This window comes from Eretmochelys imbricata, chromosome 4, assembly GCF_965152235.1.
Source record: "Eretmochelys imbricata isolate rEreImb1 chromosome 4, rEreImb1.hap1, whole genome shotgun sequence".
In the NCBI taxonomy this organism is placed as follows: domain Eukaryota; kingdom Metazoa; phylum Chordata; order Testudines; family Cheloniidae; genus Eretmochelys; species Eretmochelys imbricata.
The window spans coordinates 83,128,090-83,146,782 of NC_135575.1; the positions used below are offsets into that span (position 1 = coordinate 83,128,090).

The 18,693-nt window shown below is 40.2% G+C and overlaps 1 protein-coding gene across 2 annotated transcripts in view; it reads right to left on the reverse strand.

The window, feature by feature from the left end:
• Window positions 1-222: 222 nt before the first annotated feature.
• Window positions 223-18,693, reverse strand: part of CASP3 (caspase 3) — a 39,886-nt gene continuing 21,415 nt past the window's right edge. Inside the window, exons 7-8 of one of the 2 annotated variants that reach the window (XM_077815531.1) lie at window positions 2,126-2,237; window positions 223-1,076 (exon numbers count right to left, since the gene is read on the reverse strand). In XM_077815531.1, the coding sequence (XP_077671657.1) occupies window positions 2,152-2,237 (86 nt within the window). In that variant the 3' untranslated portion in view covers window positions 223-1,076; window positions 2,126-2,151. Of the gene's footprint in view, window positions 1,077-1,872; window positions 2,238-18,693 lie in introns of those variants that run through there. The other variant, XM_077815530.1, reaches the window with a different exon arrangement.

The following is an 18,693-nucleotide window of genomic DNA, read 5'->3' on the forward strand; positions in this document are numbered from 1 at the left end:
TTTAATCCTTTTGCAGTATTTTGTAACCTGGTGAAACCAATAATCCTGTGTCTTAGAAAGTAGGTAAATGGTGAGCCATACTGCAGATATGTTATCTCTTCCAGTTATTCAGCAATGAGGACATGAGTCAGAAGGAGAAATTCGTAACAGAAAAAATTTACCAGTCCTGCCTCTTTATTTTCACACCTTTTCAAATCACAGGCTTAGAGTTGGTATTTCTGACATAACCTGCTGAGTTTTGTACCACATCTCTTGCAGTCTCCTTGTTTTGTAGCAAGCTGTTGTCCAATGCTAATATCTCCCAAATAAATCCATGGTGTCTTATCATATCATCTAAAAATATGTGTTTCATGACAGAGACTTATTTCAGTTCCAAAATGTTATTTCTGTGCAAATATGATTCCATTGCAAGTATAATTAAAACAACTGAACCAGAGCCATATTCTGATCTCAGTTACTCAGAGTGACTCCACTTAACTGACTGAGATCACATTCTGACTCCTCAGAATTAATTTTTCCTTTTACTGCACATAAAATAATTATATAATACTTGCCAAGCATAGAAAAGAAAAATAGGTTTATTTGGGGGCCTTATGATTAATGTAGTTTTAAAATATATATCTTTACCTGAGGCATCAACAGCAGCTTAGTTTGTTAAAACAGAATAAATCCTAGCAATCTGATTTTACTTTTCCCATTAAAGCTGATTGCATTCCTTTTTGCACTGCATGGAGCTTGATAACAGTTGCTTTGTTTTCTATCCAGTTTAGTTATCGAATTTAGCTCTCTGAAATGGCAACTGCACAACATGACAGACATCCTGAGCAAATGCAAGAAACAAAACATCATCCCCAGAGGTCCGCACCTTGCATTTTGCTGTGATGCTGGGAGTTCCTTTCCCAGACCTGAAGAAAGACTCTGTGTGGCTCGAAGGCTTCTCTCTCTCTCTCACCAACAGAAGTTGGTCCAATAAAAGATATTACCTCATCCACCTCCTCTCTTCGGTTTCTATTCTGGCTCACTTTCTGGTTCCGACAGACTAGCACAGTTTGACAACGTTCAAGTTGCGAATACTACTGCATGGGAATGAAAATATACAAACAACAACAACCAGTTACATTTAATTTCTCAAGAGTAACTCTATGGAAACATTATTATTGATCTAGAGTTTTGTACAACCTGGCAGCTATGAAGTTTTCTGTATCTGTTGCAAATTCAACTAAATCATCTATAAAACAATATGGCAATCTCTGGATCATCTCTGAACAAAGTACCACAACATCAATACTATAATACAGATAACTAAGATCCCACTATATCCCCTACAGTCCAGGTGAAGAGCACGATGATTTTAAAAACAAAAACAATTCCTATGACACTTCAGAATAGGTGAATACCATTTGGCACAAAGAGAGCCTTCAACAGGAATTTAGGGTACTCTGCAATTTCCATGATTGGGCCTTTGTTTGCAGTTATACATAAAAATAATGTTCTCACATTCCAGACAACAAGCTTCTTTCTTTCTTTTTCTTAAATTTCTTTTCATTACAGAATAATATTTCAAATAAAAGGAGCTAAGAAAAATCCTGGGAAAGATACAAGAGAAAAAAAGAATCTAGAAAAAGATAAGAAAGCAAAGAATAGCTACCTGAGGAAAGAGAAGAGCTAAAGAAAAGAATAACCAGAGAGGAAATAAAAGCTGGCCAGGAGGATCACATGAAGATAATGCAAAACATTAAATTGTTCACAGTGGTTCATGCTCAAGGAGCATATGAGAATGACACAAGGCACTACTGGCTTTTTTATTATAACTCAGAAAATCAAAAAATAAAGCCCAAATAATTTCTAAATTCTGTAGCTCCTGTAATCTTCTATAGCCTGCTCTCCTCCTAGATGCCAGATCACACCAGTTCTTCACTTGTGCTGCCATATCACTGGAGACTCCCATCACTGCAGGAATATACAGGCAGTCCTTGACTTTACGACGTTCAGCTGAAGACGAATGGCACTTATGAAGTTTCTGAATCTACACCCTGATTCGACTTACGACCATTGGTTTCTACTTTACAATGCTTGGTCCGCAATGGAGTGTATTGCAGCTCCGAGTTACAATGTTTTGACTTACGATGGAATTTGCAGGAACCAATTGTGTCAAAGTCTGAGGACTGCTTGTATTCTTATCCAGCAAACAGGCCCATTACAGGCACCTCTCTGGTGAGTCACGCAGCCCTTGTGATCTGGGGAGCATAAGCTAGGGTTAGCTGGTCCTGCCACTTTCATGGTCATGCTAATTCTACAATATCCCACTAGTTTCTAAAGTTTCATCACGATCGGACATTCCCATAGAATATTAGGGAGAGATCACCCTCAGGCCTTAAACTTTCAGCAGTAATTTCTCAATACCTATTCAACACATACTCTGTGAGTTCCAGCCAACTCACCAGGAAACGGTTTTCTGTTTTAAAACAAGCAAGCTAAGAAAGTGCATTTTCCCTTTTTTTCTCAGGAACTACAGTACGGACAGAAGCACAGAGAAATATTTTTCCTAATCTAAAGAGCTTTAATATTAAATCCCTGTATTTACTTTGTTGTTCCCTACAGACATTTCATGCAGATTGAGCAAGTAGCATTTATTTGGAACAGTGTGTGTGTGTGTAAACATTCAAAAATCCTATGCTCAGAGAAAGGTAAACTCACGAAGTCAAGCACTCAAGAAATTAGGATATGCCAGAGATTACCTGTGCAACATTAATTCAGCTCCCTTGTGCATATACATTGTGATATAATCGTTAATCAGATGATCACTTACTATTTTACCATTGTATCCCTGCCTCATTCATTGAATTAATATTTCATTTTTTTTAATTCTCCTCATTCAATATGAGGCTCCAGGCCTTGTTAACCACATCCAAAGTTTGCACTGAGTACAGACTTCTTAATTTCCTCTGGGGCATTTCTATGGTGCTTCACAAACATTAATGAATTTGTCTTCACAAAACCCCTGCGAGACTAGCTGTTATCATCCCAATTTGACAGCTAGGGACTGAGCACAGAAATTAAAGCCAAAATTGTCAACATATCCACCAATTTTAGGTGCCCAATTTGAGACACCTACGGTGTGATTTTCCAAAGTACATAGCATTTTTATATTACTTTATACGCTCAAAGCTTAGTGCCAATCACCTTCAGTTGCTATTGCAAGCACTCAGTACCAGGGCCGTCCCTAGCTATTCTGGGACCCTATGCAGCTCCCCCACCCCCCCATGGGGTGGGGGCTCTGGGGAGCCTCAGGCCTCTGGGGGGAGGCTGGCTGGCTTGGGAGAGGACGGGGGGAACCACCCCCCAGCACTCACTAGCGATGCGGCTGGGTTGCTGCACTTCCCGCCACCAGTGAGTGCAGGCCCTGCCCTGCTGCAGTCCTCAGGGGTGGTGCCCCAAATTTCCTGGTGCCGCCCCAAATTTCCTGGTGCCCTATGCAGCTGCATACTTTGCATATGGGTAAGGGTGGCCCTGCTGAGTACTGCTGCAAATCTTACCCAGGGTATCTCATGTTTGGCCCCAGAAAATGAGGAACATACAATTAGTGATCGGCTCTTAAAAGTTTGTTTTAAGTGACTTGTCTGGCATCACATTGGACCTCTGTGGCAGAGACAAGGATATAATTCAATTCTCCAGGGTGGGACTCAGTTGCCTTAACCATGAGACCATCCTTTCTCTTCCTGAAAGCTCCTGCCTCAATCACTGCACATTGGAGTGTTCAGTGATTACTTAGTCTTTAAAGTGTTGGAAGGGCTCTACTTCTTTCTATGTCTGGTACCAACTGGCTATGCATAGAGCTTCACAGTACCCCACACAGACACTGTCTGAGAAGCTTGGCCCTTAAAGGTACAGCCCCTAAGACCACACAGACTTCTGCAACAAATGAAACAAAAGTCCTATAGACAACAGCCTAATTCACTACATAACTATGGTGGCCACTCAAGACATTCCCAGAATACCAGACATTTCAGTACTTCCAGCAATGGCATGGGCCCACCCCCACCAGTGTGACCTCTCATGCACTGCAGGCTGGGACAAGCGGTGTGTTCTTCAAAATGGAATCCTCCATGTGATACTGGACAAAACCATGTCCAGTTTTGTCTCAGTACCAAGCAGTGGACAAATCATCCCAAAAGGGGACTGTCTGGTTTAAAACCAGACGAATGGCCTGCCTGTATCTTAACCTGATCATTCCCAAAATGCCATGTATCCTGTACATTAAATTAGGCTGGGGTCCTGCTGCCCTTTCTTCCTTCCCCTGGCTCCTCTCTCCCACTGCTTCCCTGCTCCTCCCTATCCTCAGCCTCCTGCAAATCCATATCCTCCCTCACCCCTCTGAATTCTAAGGCTGCTCCCTCCTCCTTCACTGCTTGGGTCTGTTGAGCATTTTTTTCAGTCACTCCTCATTTTAGGCCAGTCACACAGCTGTCCATTGACGAGCATACAGTATCTGAGGCACACTCCTCTATACTGGGATAGCCTTCTTGTTTAACTGGCTGGTATAGCACATTTTAATCCCATCAGCAACTGCACAAACTATTTATAATCAGCTCTCTGATTACATTCCTAAGGTCAATGTCCAAGTTAAAAGACACTGTAAAAGTAGTGGAGGTACTGTATTATTCCCCTGTACAGCCCCTAGCTCTCAAAGGGAGCTGTCCTGGGTGCACATAAAAGTGACTACTTATAACTTCATTGCTAACAATCTAGTAAATATTAGTAACTATCCAGTACATTCATACAGTGTCTCTCCTAAGTGTATGTAAGTCAGCGGGAGAGGTGGGTGCTCAATACATTTTAAAACTGAGCCACTTATTTAGGAGCCTACATATGGATAAGGTGCCTAGCTACAGGCATGCAGATTTGAACATTTTGGTCTTAACCTCTTGTGCCTTTGTTTCCATATCTGTGAAATGGTGATAACAGTATTTACCTACCTCAAAGGAGGGCTGAGAAGCTAAATTAACTCCTGTTTGGCTCCTACACACTACAGAGATAAGTCCACTGGAAATAACTATTGTAAAGAGACCTACAACAAAGAGAACAGTGCCCCTCCACAGCACACAGGAGTGTGCTGGAAGGAATGTACACCTATTGGGACAGGCATGCATTCCATCCCCAAACCAAAGGGGAATGGCCTGCACAAGCAGGTCCATCCACCTGCCTGGCAAGCTGTGTACTGTGAGCTGGCAGATGTTAGGAAGCACAACTGCTCCTGAGAGGAGTCTTTGCAGCAGCATATTCTGTAGGTTCTCTGGGGACTGCCATCCTGCCATGCACTAGTAGGGTGTCACTGCTACTTCTCCCCTCATAGGTGTTCATTTCTAGGGCAAGTCAACAGAACCCCATTTATCCAAACCCTCTGTTATCCGAACCACCAGTGTATACAGGTCCTGAAGCAGGCGATTTCTCCTGTGGCTGCTGAACCCTCACATTTTCCCATTCTCCAGATTATCTGAATTTATTATTATCCGATCTGGCACTGGTCCCAATTAGACCAGATAAACAGGGCTCTGCTGTGTCATTTTAATGATTTATTTCAGAACCTATAGAACAGGGTCATGTTCACATTGGTGAATCCTCAGCAGCCCACAGATATAGACCCAAATGTTAAGGGTATTTAGGCATTGCTGCACTCAGAAGTGACTCAGGCAGCTCTGAGGGCCCAGCACCTAAAGGTACCATGATGCCTACCTCCCAGTGAAATCAATGGGAGTTAGGCATTTATATAGCTTTGAGGATCTTGGTCTCAGTGCCTACTTCACCTTTGAAAATGGGACTTAGACATCTAAGTCACTTAGGCTGTGCAATGCTGAGCAGAACAATGCCTAAATACCTTCACTAAACTAGGCCATAACTGGAGCTGCGCAAATAATGGATTTTTTTAGTTCTCTGGCAATTGTGAAATTTTTTAAAAGAAATCATTTGGGTCAAACTGAAAACAAAATTTTTTAAAATTTTTGACACATCCAGCAGTAGAAAAGAAAACAAGCCTTTCCAATTGAACCACATTTCATTTCAATTTTGAGCAATTTTTAACATTTTGGGGAAAAAAAACCTCTAAATAAGTTGTTTTGAACTGAAAATGTCAGATTTTTTTCCCCAACATGAACAATTTGGCAAAACCAACGTGAATTCATGAAACATTTTGGCATTGCATTTTTGGGGGCTGAAAAATTTCACCCAGCTCTAGCCATTATGTTCATGTGTAGCATGATACCAAAATGATGTATGTTGCAGCATATATAGCATACCATTTTAGAGGTTAGTTTGTGGGTTACAGACCATAACAACAAACATAAAATAAATGAACTAGTGAAAGGAGCAGTTGTTCCTGGTTTTTGTGTTATAGCTGGATGCTTTTCTCTAATTTAGTTCAGTAGTCATCATATCAACCCCCTTTACACTTAGAGCTGACACTGTACTGGCTGTTCATGTATGGCCTATTGTTTCTTGCGACTAGATGTTCTACGAAGTTTCTGAATTCTCTTCTCATCCCCATGCCTCCCATTTTAAAATTAAAAATATACATCAGAGGTTATTTTATTATTATTATACCACCCAGTCAGGATCAGGACCCCATTGGGCTGGGAACTGTACAGACAGAACAAGAAAAACAATTGCCTCAGAGAATCTACTGTCTCGGTAGGGACAACACGACAGGTGAGTATTGAAAACAAATGAGGGGGGCGGAGGCAAAAAGGGTGGCCTAGGGCTGCACAGTTCAGAGCCTTTATGAAAGGGTGTCTTTTTACAAAAATAAGACAAGTGAATGTGAATCACTAACAGGCCAAGGATGCATCTTTCATTTGTTGGCCTTTCTGCATTAGGTTGTGCAGGGTAGGTGTGGAAGGGGTGCAGGGAGGGGGGTTGAGAAAGCTATTTCCAGCTGAACTGGATAAAGCGGAACCTGTGTTCTTATTTTAAGACTAAAACTTGAAGCAATGACGGGGAGAAAAAGAGGAAACTTTGACTTTTACTTTGAGAACATCTCAAAAAGAAACTCCAAGGTAGATTTCAAAGAGTAGCATTAATTATATCTTCTTAAGGAAGATTATAAGGTGCTGAGTGTTAACAGTTTCCACCACTCTCATTAAAGGTGTCATGGTTAAATAAGTAGCACTGATAATGTTTAATTAATATCAAGTGCTTATACTGTGATTTTCATCCACATATCTCAAACAAGATAGTATATGTTAGCAGATCTTAATTCATGCCACAATACTGGAAAACTTGTCTGTCTGTCTTTAAAGGTAACAGGACACTTCAGAATGGCCTCCACTGCACGGTTCGGGTTTATTTATTGTTAGTCACCAACATGTGTCTGGCTCCATACCAGTGCTTCTAAGTTTGGGTTAGAGGTACTGAAATCTGAACTGGATTCTGAATTTTGCACGTGGCCCCCTCTCTTTGGAGTGGTTGGAGCCAAATCTCCAACTCTCCAAATCCTTGAAATATGGGGAGGTTAAAATCCCAACATGAATGCTGAGATAGGGCTTCATTCCTAATTATGATTGATAAGGTGTGATTATGAACCCTAGTCCGGCTCCCAGAGGACAAGTGTCTCCACCCTAAAAAAGCCACCACTTCAGCTGGTGGTCTCAGCAGAGAAACAAGGATTGACTAGGCATGAAGCTGGAACTCCTAGAGGAGATCATCCTTTATGGCCAGGGTTAAAACAGTGGTTAGAGCACTGTACATTGACACAAACTTTAACAACAAGTATGACTGTGGTTGGAAAAAGACCTCCTGAGACATTGGTACTACTGTTTTTATTGCAGAGTGTTGCAGGCACCATCAACAGAACTGCCCCCTGAATTCTGATTTTTTTGAGTCTATCTTTTTTTTATTAATATCCACGACAATCCCAGCTTGATGCTTTAGCTCCAGAGTTACCTTTATAGGGCCTGACAGGCATAAAGATCAAAATTTGGAACACGTGAGGCAAAATTCTTCTCTCTGCTCTATACTACATGTTTTTAATAATATTTATTCTGCTTGCAAAGCCGCTTGCCGTACTGTGTTCCTCTCTAAAATAGCACTACGACAGACACCGGAAAGGATTTTTAGCACAACATTTCTATAATAGCTGGATAATTCAATATCATTTATTAGAACAGTAGCACCAAGAACAGGGCACCATTGTGCCAGGTACTGTCCAAACACATAGTAAGAGACAGATGCTGCCCTGGAGCTCTTACAATCTAAACAGGCAAAGCAGACAAAGAAAGTCTTATCTTCATTTTAAAAATGGGGAACTAAGGCACAGAAAGAGTAAATGACTGGCTCGGGGTCATAGTCTCTGACAGAGCTGGGAACTAAATCCAGATGTCCTTAAACCCAGTCCCACACCTCAACCACAAGAGTATCTTTTCTGTACAACAAAACAAGTGTTCAGTATGACAAAGGCGAAAGAGCAGCATGACTTATTCAGCATCTGTTGAGATGTGTTGGCATCTGTAAAAATTACATTCTTTCACTTTAAATATCCCATATTGTAATGCTAATATGACACTCTAAGGTGATGCTTACTTTAATCTGCAACCCTACATCAACAATAAATAAATAGGCCCCACAATACACAATAGGGGTGTGGTTGCCAGGAGGGCTGGCACAAGCAAATTTGGACCCCCCTGTGAAGATTGTTGATTGGGATCCCCAGGTGCAAGGCCCAGGAGCCAGTGTGCAGTCTTTCTTCTCCTTCTGAAACTCCTGTAGAGCTTCTCAATGTGCAGCAGCAGTCAAAAAAGCTAACAATGTTCGGAACCATTAGGAAAGGAAGAGTTAATAAGACAGAAATTATAATGCTCCTATATAAATCCATGGTACCCCCACACCTTGAATACTGCATGCAATTCTGGTTGCCCCATCTCAAAAAAAGATATATTAGAATTGGAAAAAGTATAGAGAAGGGCAACAAAACTGATTGGGGTATGGAACAGCTTCCATAGGAGGAGAGATGAAAAAGACTGGGACTGTTCAGTGTAGAAAAGAGATGATTAATAGCAGATATGATAGAAGTCTATAAAATCAAGAATGGTGTGGAGAAAGTGAATAGGGAAGTGTTATTTACCCCTTCATGTTAACAAAAGAACCAGCAGTTACCAGACAAAATTAATAGGCCGCAGGTTTAAAACAAATAAAAGGAAGTACTTTTTCTCACAATGCACATGTGAAACTCGTTGCCAGGGGATGTTATGAAAGCCAAAAGTATAACCGGGCTTGAAAAAGAATTAGATAAATTCATGGAGGATGTGTCCATCAATGGCTATTAGCCAAGATTGTCAGGGACAAGCCCATGCTCTGGGTGTTCCTAAACCTCTGACTGGGATTGGATGACAAGGGAGGACTCACTCCAAATTGCCCTGCTCTGTCCATCTCCTCTGAAGCATCTGGCACTGTCCACTGTCAGACGCCAGGATACTGGGCTAGATGGACCATTGGTCTGACCAAGTATGGCTGTTCTTATGTCAGCTTGAGGGGATGAATCCCACGGGAGCAAGTCAGGTGAACATTATATGATGGTTCTTGGTGAGTAGGGTTGGGAAAACCTGTGACATTCTCCAACAAGGGCCACAATAAAGGGTGGACATATCTTAATTCATAAGAGGCCCAAGTTGTTATAATCTCAGAGCTCTCAATCAGCATGGACATGCTTGTACTTCATACCATACAGCATAGGTGCTGGAACAATCACACTAGCCTTTCAACCTGTCACTGGTAAGATGGGGCTCAACAATGTAGGAGCCTACAAATTTGGTAGTGTTGGCTCAGGGGAACTTAGACTTTGAATTCAGACAATTGCTCATCAGGCCTGTCTGAACTGGACCTGGTTACTAGAGAAAACCATTTCTCTCTTGGAACTCATTGATTCATTTTTGCCATGCTATGTAGTGAGAAGAAAAAAAAATTCACATAAAAACCATTTCAAAATCTAACAGTCTGATATTATTAAGCACTTTTAGATGCAGGCCCACAAAAGGCAATGCACTCACAGGCTGGCTGAAATCACAAAACATTAATGTGCTAATATTAGCCTGTGTGGGTTATTCTATTATCTACAGTGACACCCAGTGGTAATGAAGTAACAGTTCACATGCTGCCCTGTGATCTGCAGAAGAGCTCTCTCTCTCTCTCTCTCTCTCTCTCTGTAGCTTTAAAGTTTGTCTCTTTTGCCAAGAGAAGTTGGTCCAGAAACAGATATTGCCTCACCCACCTTGTCTCTGTGATCTGAAAGACAGACTGGGAAATCTGACCAGACAATTGTACGACCTATAATTATTAGTAGCAAAAAAATATATAGAACTGAAAATGATTGTTACTGTGTGAAATACCATGTTCCCAAACGAATGATATGATGGAACAAAATGTATGGTGTGATTAAAAGGAAAAACTCCTTATTGTTCGTGTTTCACTGATTTTTGAATAATTTCTGTTAAAATTATGATGATTTGTTAAACCTGGACAATGTGCTCAGCATTGTACCAAACACAAAATCAAGAGAGTTTGAAAATGAAGAGCTGACAGTGCAAAGGAGCAAACCTACCCATCAGCCTGTGTGCTGAGCAGCTAAATATATAACTTTATGGTTGGACTTTTTATTTATAGCATGTTTTGTCTAAATTACCTAATTTTTAAAATAGTCACAATACATTAATAAGAGAAGGGGAAAGGATGGCTGTGGGAACATCAGGTAACATAACAGAGCAAGTTTTCAAAAGTGGCGTCTAAAAGTGTGCCTGCAATTTTTATTTTCTTATTTGGGAGATAAAGGGGTAGTTTAAGAGAAAAGAAAACCATTAAAATGTGAAGGCAATGGCACAAAGGAACATTCACAGGGGAATGGAATGTTAATGGCCAGGGAAAATGTCATGAAATCTATGGGGCTTGGAAAATTGGACCTGTACAAAGTGTGAATTACTAACATATGGTATTACCAAGGGATCTGGCTATAACTGTAACCATCATATATAAGAAAGGAATATATGGTTTATGAGAGCTTATATAAGCACATAAGGCTAAAGCTGGGATCATTGGGCCAATTCTCCTCTCAGTTACATCTGTATGATACAATTGACTTGAATGGTGTTGGGCAGATATGACAGAGCAGAATGTTGCCCTTCATTTAAAGATTAACCTAAATTATCTTGGTAGCTGAGAATGAACCTTGAAACAGACAGTATGTTTAGGGCCCTGGACTGTCACTGAACACAGTTAAACCATGATAATATTATAGAATAATCTTGGTAGCTTTCCATTTTTTAAACATTTGCTGTACCTTCCCCCATAGAGCAAATATAACTTTCTTTCAACATTCTAAATCTCATGAGGAGGTCTACCTTTACTTTGATTTTTTTGGGGTTTATTTCATAAGATTTGAAAGGGGCATGGAGTCATTTTCCTTCTCCCCATTCTTTTAGAAGAAGAATAATCCAATTTCATTATTTATCTGTAGTTAGGACTCCAGTGTGACAACTCCTGTAAGTGAAGATTGCAGGATGCTACTGTAACAACACTAATAAATATAATTAATATTTACAAAGTGCTTTTCATCCAAAATATTAAAGCACTGTACCATAAAGAGCATTATCCTGCCGTTTTACAGATGATGAAACTGAGGCACAAAGCAGTAACGTGACTTGCCCTGGATCACACCGCGTTAGTGGCAAGAACAGAACTCAGACTTCACGACTCCCCGCTTTAGCCTTTAAACCCAAACCTTTGATCCCACTGTCAAGCCCAAGTGGCTGGGCTATGTGCACTGGTAATGTGTGCAGGGCTGAAAAGGAAGGAATCCTCCCTCCACCACAGGGAGCCATTTTGTGACCACTGTAACTGGATGGCTGCAATTCTCCTGCAGTCAGAGTGCATGAAAAATTGCTGGTGGGTCCATGTAACTGCAGATCCACTGGGGTCCTCTCTCAGTCCCTCCTCCACTACTTTTCATCATTGGAACTTCACTGGTTCTGCTGGGTCAGGACCTACCACAGCTGAATATGGCCCTTATTTTATACAGCACTTTGAAAATGTAAAGCATTATAAGTGCTAAGTCTTATTGCTGTTTATTGGCTAATAAAGCAGATTTATAAGGCTGCCGTTTCTATTTTTTTCCATCTTTGACACTTCTAGATTCTCACTGCTACTAAAAACAGCTCAGGAAGTTTTTAGAAGTACGATACAGGAAATATACTTTTATAAATCCAGGAGTATAACTGTACAGTCACTCCTCCTCACTCTGGAATGTTGCAAAGTAGGTCCTGATTCTCATTTACACCAGTACAAGATCAGAATTGGGTCCATGAGGGTCTTCTTGATTATAAAAATTGTGGGTCCTGTACAATAAGAACCATCTTTTTGTACTTCTGAATTTAAGAAATACGTTATAGAATACTGAAGTAATTCTGAAACCGTTTTTTTCCCCCTTCCTCGGTGTCTAAAGCACATAACTATTACAGATCATGTCATTTGTATTTTAGCGCTCTGTATGAAGAAAGTGAATCCCATGCTGCCTGTGGTTCAACACTTACCTGCCTCTCCTGGGACCCACCTCTCCTTTTCCACTATGTAAACCAGATGATACATTTAACAAGGGCTATGCTTGCTAGATACGTTAAAGACGAATATACCTGCAGTACAGTTAGGCTTCTGCTTCAGTTTGGATTTATGCTTTAATAGGTTATGCTATGGTTTAAAAAATAAAAGATGCTTTCAAGATTGGAATATCACTCGGTATCACATTAGCCGAAGGCATATTTTACTTGTTCTCCTCCCTTTTCTTTAAAAGGTTTGATGATGACACCAGTAGCAAGAGCTGAATTATCTGTACTCTCTAAGGGACTGACATTCTGCTCCACCACAGAACTTGACACCACACTAATATGGGGAGAGCTAGAATTATTTCACCAACTCAGCCTTAAAGAATTCTTTCACAAAAGTTATACCACCACCCACAACTACCACATCCGCACCGACAGTCATAACAGAAGGTTACTTACCTTTAACTGGAGGGTCTTTGAGATGTGGGCTCCCTATCTGTATTCCAGATGTGGGTGCACATGCGGCCAAATGCCTGAGTCTGGGAAGTATTTTTTTAGCAGTGTCCGTTGATCTGTGCATGCATAGTGAGTCTCCTTGTGCTCGCAGCCAAGGGTATAAGAGGAGGTGCGGATCACACGTCTCCAGTCTCCCTCTTACCATAATGGAATCCAGTCTAAAGCAGAGGGAGTGAAGAGTGGGAAGCAAAATACCAATAGGGACCACACACCTTGAAGAATCTCCAGTTACAGGTAAGTAAGTAACCTCCTCCTCCTCCTCGAGTGTTGGTCCCTTTTTGTATTCCGCACGTGGGTGACTTGCAAGCAGTGATCAGCATGGAAATGAATGCGAGGATGCCAATGGAAGTGAGGTCTGCAGTATGGCCTGGCCCCCCATAGCATCTATAGCTGCTGCTTGTGTGCTAACATAGTGTGTCATGAACCAGTGCTCTTCCTCCAGAAACTCTGCAATATTAACAACCTCCCTTGGAACAGCATCTGTCCCACCATGAATGTCACCTCTCTAAATACCAACATCCATCACAATGATGGCATCGCTGTCTGCCTCAAATATCTACAAGACAATGGACAACACTCAGATATCTACCCCAAACACATTGCTAAACTCATCCATTGCATCCTCACTCATAACAATTTTACATTCAACACAAACACTTCGTCCAAATATGGGAACAACCATGGCAGTAGGTTGGTTCCCAATATGCCAACCTCTTCATGGGCCACCTGGAGGAAGAATTTCCGGACAAATGCACCATGAAACTAATGATATGTCTCAGATAAATCGATGATATTTTCATCCTCTGGACAGATGACCTAAACTCCCTCACAGATTTACACTATGACTTCAACCATCTACCCATTAAACTCTCTCTAGAACACTCCTGCACCAGCATCAACTTCCTGGACACCAAAATCAGTGTCAACAACGGACCTTTACAGACAACTATGTACAAGAAGCCCATCGATCACCACACTTACCTTCACAAATCCAGTAAACCAATCCAAACGCACCAAGAAATAAGTTATCTACATCCAGGCACTCAGAAACAAAAGCATATGCTTTGAGAAGAAAATCTGTGATAAACAGCTTAACACACTTAAAACCACCTTCATCAAACAGGGACACGCCATCACAGAAATAGATAGCGTCATGGAATGGACCACCCAAATACCTCCGAGAGAACCTGCTTCAATACAGACAAAAACAACCCTTTGACTGCACACCCGAAGTTGTCATCAACCACCCCACACTGGAGCCCATATGTGGAGAACAGAGTATTATTAAACAATAGGATGGATAAAAATCAATTAAATTTAAAAAAAAATTGCATTTTTTTATTTAAATCAGATTTTTTTTTGATAAAATGCTTTTTGAGGAAAAAAGCTATCTAAAGATGGTTTTAATAAAGATACATTATAGCTCAAAGATATCTCATCATGGAATAGGGATTATGAATTCTAATTCTATAGTATGAGACAATATATTCATGTAATGTTTAAGAAAAGTTTTGTAAGTGAGTTCCAATGGTTCATGGATTAGGGACCCAATTTTATGGGATTCCAGGGGCTTCTGAATAGATTAGTTAATCTTTCTATCTACCTGATGGGACTCAGTGCTCAATCTAGAAGATACTATCAGAGATGCTTAGTTTTGCAGTTCTCAAACTGTCGATTTGCGTCTCCAGAGATAACATGCTTGTAAACAGCAAAAATGTTTTTAACTAAAACAAACATACATACATAGGTGAGAAATAACAGACCTCAACCCTATTGTCCTTCTGCAAATTTGTGTATACAGAGTCCATCCTTTTTCTCTCTCTAAAAGTGCAAAGTTTCAAAAAGTTCAATGAATAGAAGATTGTTGGGGGTGGAATAGATCTGGACAAGGAGAAGAAGTCCGGAGATAAATGTGAGAAGGAAGGGACAGGCAGTAGAAACAAAAGTGAAACTGTTGAGCAGCATATTCCAGAAGTCTTGAGGTCTTTCTGAGTGTAACCTTCATTGATTTGAGATCTGCCATACCATTCTCTCACTAGAAGGGAAAACCTATAATGCTAGTAGGCCATAAAAGAGACCCAGTTTGGGAATATTTTAATGAAGTTCCTCTACCTGTGGGTATGACAGGCATGTGTGCAAAATGCAAACAGCGCAACAAAAAAATGCAAGGCCTGGTTGCCCGAAAGAAACAACATCATGAGAAGTGTTCCTCCTCAGGAGGACGCTGCGTTGAAGATGATGAAAGGAACGTGTCTGAACATGCAGGATCTTCAGGTTGGTAAACTTTTTTATTTCGTACTTCTTTCTTAAGGACTGCCTGTCTTCCTTCTGGACTATTCTTGAATTCTCATGCTTGAGCAAAAAATAGAGTTGTTCCTCTATGGTACTATCTTTTTAGATGCAGTTGTGATAAAAAAAATAAATAGCTGAAATAGGCAGATCTTCCTTTTAGAATTTCCCCTTTAAAGTAGTACTGAGTGTCAGTGAATGCAATGAGCAATACTAAATGAGCAGTATGGTAATAACAAACAAACAACTGCACTGACTTATTTTGTTTAGGAGAATCCATCGTCAACATACAGGATTCTGAAGACTATCCACCCTCAAGAGCACCATCATTTTCTACAGTTTTGGAGTTATCTGCCAATGACAGGGTTTCAGTCACATCATGTATGTCACACAGCCACAGTATATCATCAGTAGCAAAAAGAAAAATAAAATCTCCATCATCCATAAACAACCATAGATAAGTTTGTGATAAGAACCAGCAGATTACAAAAAGAGGTAATGGATGAAAAAACTGCCCGGTTTGTTTATGCAACAAACTCTCCTTTCCATATGATTGAGAACCCATGCTTCATTAACATGGTTCAGTCATTAAGACCAGGATACAGTCCACCCAACATAGCAGATGTCGCAGGAAAATTTCTGGATAAAGTGTATGAAAGAGAAAGTGAGCAGTGTGCAAAAGGTCTAGAGGGTGAAATTGTTAACCTGAGTCTGGATGGGTGGAGCAATGTCCACAATGATCCTGTTGTATGTGCTTGTGTGACAACCGAAGAAGGGAATGTCTTCCTTACAGAAACAATTGATACACCAGGAAACGCACACACTGCAAAATACTTAGAAGAAGTAGCAGTAAAAGCTATAACAAACTGTGAAAAAAAATTCAAATGTCTAGTACGCAGCTTGGTCACAGACAATGCTGCAAATGTATCCAAGCTGAGAAGAAATTATTTAGAAGAGAGTCCCAAGCTAATAACATATAGTTCAGTGATCATTTGATGCACTCCTAGCCAAAGACTTCAGTGTTCCATAAATAAAAGCTAATGTTGTTGAAATTGCAAAATACTTCTGTAACAACCAATTTGCAGCAGCTGATCTGAAAAACGTGGGAGGAACCAAGCTAACTCTCACACAAGACATGGAACTCAGTAGTGGACTGTTTTGAGCACTAGATCAAGAACTGGCCTAACCTGATGACAGTTTGTGAACAAAAAGATGGCACTGTCACCGCCAAAGTTCTCAACATTGGGCTTATGAGAAATGTTGAACACATGCCGAGTACCCTGAAGCCTATTTCTGTAGCCTTGAACAAAATGCAGGGAAATAGCGTTTTATTGCTGACACTGTTGAAATTGGAAGGAACTGAGTGAGATCTTAAAAAGAGAAATGTGCAATGACAGAGTTAAATTACAAGTATTAAAAAACCGAATGGGACAAGCACTATCTCCAGCTCATTTTCTTGCAAATATTCTCAATACTCAGTACCAGGGTGAAACCTTAACTGCTGCAAAAGAGGAGTTGGCTATGACATGGACATCCAGCAATCATCCCTCCAGAATGTCGACTATAATAAACTTCAGAGCTAAGGGTAAACCATTCAAGAAATATATATTTGCTGACGATGTTTTAAAGAAAGTCACACCAGTGAACTGGTGGAAGTCACTTAAGCACTTGGATTCAGAGACTGTTGAAGTGAGAATTTCATTTTAACAGCAGTAGCTTCTTTCTGCTGGTGTAGAAAGAATATTTTCTTCCTTTGGACTAATTCATTCCAAATTGAGAAATCGTTTGGGACTGGAAAAAGCAGGAAAGCTTGTTTTTCTTTTCCAGATTATGAACAAACAGGAAAATGAAGGTGAAGACGACTGAGTTAGCTGCAGAAGCCAATATTTTAAGTTTCTCATGTTGACCATTTAACTATTTTAGTTAAACAATTTTAACAAAAACAAACCTGATTTTAAAAAACTTGAATGTTTAAATTCAAAAATTTATATGCTTGTTTTGTTAATTATGTTTGCTGTTGAAGAAAAAAATCCAGAATACCTAACGTCGTTGTTTTAGTTAAATAAAAATTTAAATGTCTGTCTGGTGATGTTCTCCTAATACAGCATGGCAAGAAAATTCTCTAAATATTAATGATTAACCTGTTCAACTGGAGGTTAGTTCACCTCCCAATGACTTCATAAATATCTGCTTCAATTACCTTTGGTAAATGAAATAACCAAACAATCATTCATTTTCTGATATAGCTGTAAAAATAATCTGAAAAGCTTTCAAAATAAATCACTTAAAAAATGTATAGTGTGTACCTTCTAAAAATGAAACCTACATCTATCTCTGAGTTGTGAAGAGTATGTATTAAGGTTATAACAACCAACAAGAATGCACGTACAAATCCATGATTAAATAGAGTCTTCCTGACTAGTGATTTAAATCAATTTGATTTAAATCAAATCTACCCTGTTAAACAATTACAACTCCTACTCAGTAAAGACCACAGCCTGAAAGAAATCTTTCCCGAACCCGCTCTGCTAGCTTTCAAACAACCCCCTAAGCTCTCCAAGCTTATCATCCAGAAGCAAGCTCCCCACAGACCAGGACACACCAATTCAAAGTAGCACTAGACCTTGCCACAACAACAGACATGTCTCCACGGCTGACTATCAAAACCCCATACAACAAACCTTTCAAGATCTATGGGCCCTAAACATGTCTGTCACAACATGTGTACCTCAGTGCACTAAATGCCGCAATAACAACTATTTAAGTGAAAAGAGACCCTGTCCCTGTCTCTCAAATGAACTCACATAGGAAAATGATAAAACATCATAAAAACATCAGGTGAATACTTTTCACAAAACGCTCATCCTACATCTGACCTCTCATCTTCAAAGGAAACCTTGCAACACCTTCACAAGACAAACCTGAGAGCTTAAATTCATAACTGTGCTAGACACTAAAAATCATGGTCTTAATAAAGACACTGGATTTATGGCTTATTAAAGCCATCTGTAATGCATCTCCCCTTTTAGTCTTATGACTGAGGGGTGTTAATGGGCCACTTTACCTTGAATGGTCTCTTAGAATATGTGCTAACTACTTATGCTAAACAATCTATTCCACCCTGTATTTAGTTGTGACACTCTGAGTACCTTTCCCAGACCTGAAGAACGCTTTGTAGCTGGAAAACTTGTCTCTTTCACAACACAAGCTGGTCCAGTAAAAGATATTGGGCTTGGCCACACTTGCAGATGTAGAACGCTGGGAGTTAAACCCGCCTTTGGAGACAGCAGCAGGGAAAGCGCTGTTGTGTGTT